Source organism: Montipora capricornis, chromosome 13, assembly GCF_036669925.1.
Source record: "Montipora capricornis isolate CH-2021 chromosome 13, ASM3666992v2, whole genome shotgun sequence".
In the NCBI taxonomy this organism is placed as follows: domain Eukaryota; kingdom Metazoa; phylum Cnidaria; class Anthozoa; order Scleractinia; family Acroporidae; genus Montipora; species Montipora capricornis.
Genome location: NC_090895.1, coordinates 8,686,116 through 8,688,615, shown reverse-complemented (window position 1 = coordinate 8,688,615; position 2,500 = coordinate 8,686,116). Strand labels below are relative to the sequence as shown.

Genomic DNA, 2,500 nt, shown 5'->3' with positions numbered 1-2,500 from the left:
CCCTTCAAGGAAATTCTGCAATTTAGTTTCTATCAAGAGGCACCTCTGCAATTTGACATCATTCTTGTGGTATTCTATAAGGTACTGGAGTCAATGCAATGCTTAGCTTGTATGCCATCTTTGGAACTGCAGAATGGTGTACGACTGCTGCTCTTATGAGTCTGCACAAAACGGGATGTTCAATGGAGAGACTGGGCGAGACACTATACGACAAGGAAATGCATTTTTCCCTTGTTTTCAGAATTTCATGATAAATTGGGAGAACTTGGTAATAGTTTCAAATATAGTTTTTAAAAGAGCACCAAGATATTTACGCTAGATGAGTTCAGTTCAGCACTTTATGATGTTGATAGATGGTGGTAAACTCTTACGGTCGTGATACTTTCACAGAAATACGAGGCTTATTACAAGGGAGGTTTCCTTTCGACAATCATCGGCATTCTGTCTTAAAATCAACCCGTAATATTCTTATTCTTTAAAGGAATTATACTTACTATTGTTTAAGGCTCTTGTGTGTGTCTGTTTATTTTCTAGGAGCGCCAGCCACCGTGGAAATTATAGGTTTGCCTCCTGAAACAAAGAACGTTAGCGCGATAATAAAGTGGAATGAACCGGAAAGCAACGGAGCACCCATCACGCAGTACACAGTCTATCAGTGCATTGTAAATGACAATAATACAGTAAGAGAGTGGAACAAAATAGGAGTAATAAAGGACCTATCACTACGTCACGTAATTGTGGAATTAAAGAGGAACGAGGTGTATGAGTTTGCTGTGACTGCCACAAACAAATATGGAGATAGTTTGTACGAGGGAAAAAAACTTGTTGTATTGGGAGGTAGGTAAAAATGGCATTATATTTGCGCGGTGTTGTTACGTATTGGACTCACTTTTTTTTTCAAATTAAAGCAAAGTGACTATAGGCTCTTGCATTGCGAAGCTCTTTTGCACTGTTTATGAGTCAGAAAATGTTAGCCTTTTTGAAACAAAAATGATCTTGAGAGGATAAACATTTGAGGATTGCCCTCCTAATAATAATAATAATAATAATAATAATAATAATAATAATAAAAATAATAATAATAATAATAATACCAGTGACTTGGATCCTGCGTGAGGTAAAGGCATGTTATGAATGGGATCGTCAACGGTATAAGGTCAATCATCTTTTGTTCATGGATGACTTGAAGCTGTTTGCCAAGAGTATTGACCAAACCGATTCACTTTTGCAGAAAGTTTATGTGTTTAGCGAGGATATCGGGATGGAATTTGGAAAATTGAAAATTGAAGTGTGGTGTACTGGTTCTTAAGAGAGGGAACATGGGGAAGAAGAATGGTATAACCCTTCCAGATTGACACGCAGAGAAACAAATAGACGAGGATGGATTCAGATATTTGGGGATTCTAGAATAAGACAGTTTAAAAGAAGGGGAGATGAAGATTCAGTGTCATAAGGAATATAAGAGGAGACTGAAGATTGTGCTGAAGAAGTGAAAATTGAATGGCAAGAGGTCGAGACAGCAGAAAGCAAATCGTTATCTTTAAGAAAATTACGACATTTTTTAATGTCCAAGACATGTTTCGATATTACGAACCTCATCGTCAGTTACAGATATTTGAAAAACCGTTAGGACTTTATAACAACTAGGCGAAACATGCATAATTAATTATGATTAAGTGACAAGAATTACATATTTGAGTGAATGGCAAGAATAAGATACAAGCAATTAAGACGAGGGCTGTGACGGTCATGAGATATGGAGCTGGTATCATCAAATGGACAGACAATTAGTTGAGAACTCTGGACAGAAAGCCTAGACAGATCCTGACCTTGTATGTAGCATTTCATCTCAAGAGTGATGTTGACAGGTTGAATCTGGCGAGGGCGAAAGGTAGGCGTGCATTAATCAGCTGCGAAGTGACAAAATTATATTGGGATGGTATGTGAAGAATTCAGAGGAGGATCTTTTTGGAGGCGTCAAAGCCACTGATGTCATTGAGTACGAAAAAAGAGAAGAAAGCAAGGAGTTCAAGTAGGCTTGGCATGAGGAGAAATTAAGGAATTGGAGGGGGAGAAATATGTACGGCCAGTATTTGAGAGACGTGCTAGACACGACAGATGTAGTGGAAACATGGTAATAGTTGAGAAAGGTGGATTTGCAAGTGTAGACTGAGGCCCTATTATGTGCTGCGCATGAGCAAGCTCTTAGGACCAACAGCGTTAAACATCATAAGACGGCGGAGTTCCCCTTGTGTAGGTTGTGTGGTGAGAAGGTCGAGAAAGTCGATCACGATGTGAGCGGGTGTAAGACGTTAGGCCAGAAAGAATAAAAAAGAAGACATGACGATGTTGCGAAGGCGGTCCACTGAAAATGAAATATGGATTAGAGCGGAGCGAAAAGCGGTATGAGCACACACCTGAGATTGTAGTGGAGAATGACAGAATCAAGGTCTTTTGGGGTGTCAGTATCCAATGTGACCATCTTATTGAAGCAAGAAGG

General features: G+C 39.2%; 1 protein-coding gene across 6 annotated transcripts in view; it reads left to right on the top strand.

Moving 5' to 3' along the window:
• Positions 1-2,500, top strand: part of LOC138029737 (uncharacterized) — a 44,500-nt gene that overhangs the window by 28,408 nt on the left and 13,592 nt on the right. For all 6 annotated transcript variants that reach the window (XM_068877505.1, XM_068877504.1, XM_068877507.1 and 3 more), the window contains one exon: positions 535-837. In XM_068877505.1, the coding sequence (XP_068733606.1) occupies positions 535-837 (303 nt within the window). The remainder of the gene's footprint in view (positions 1-534; positions 838-2,500) is intronic.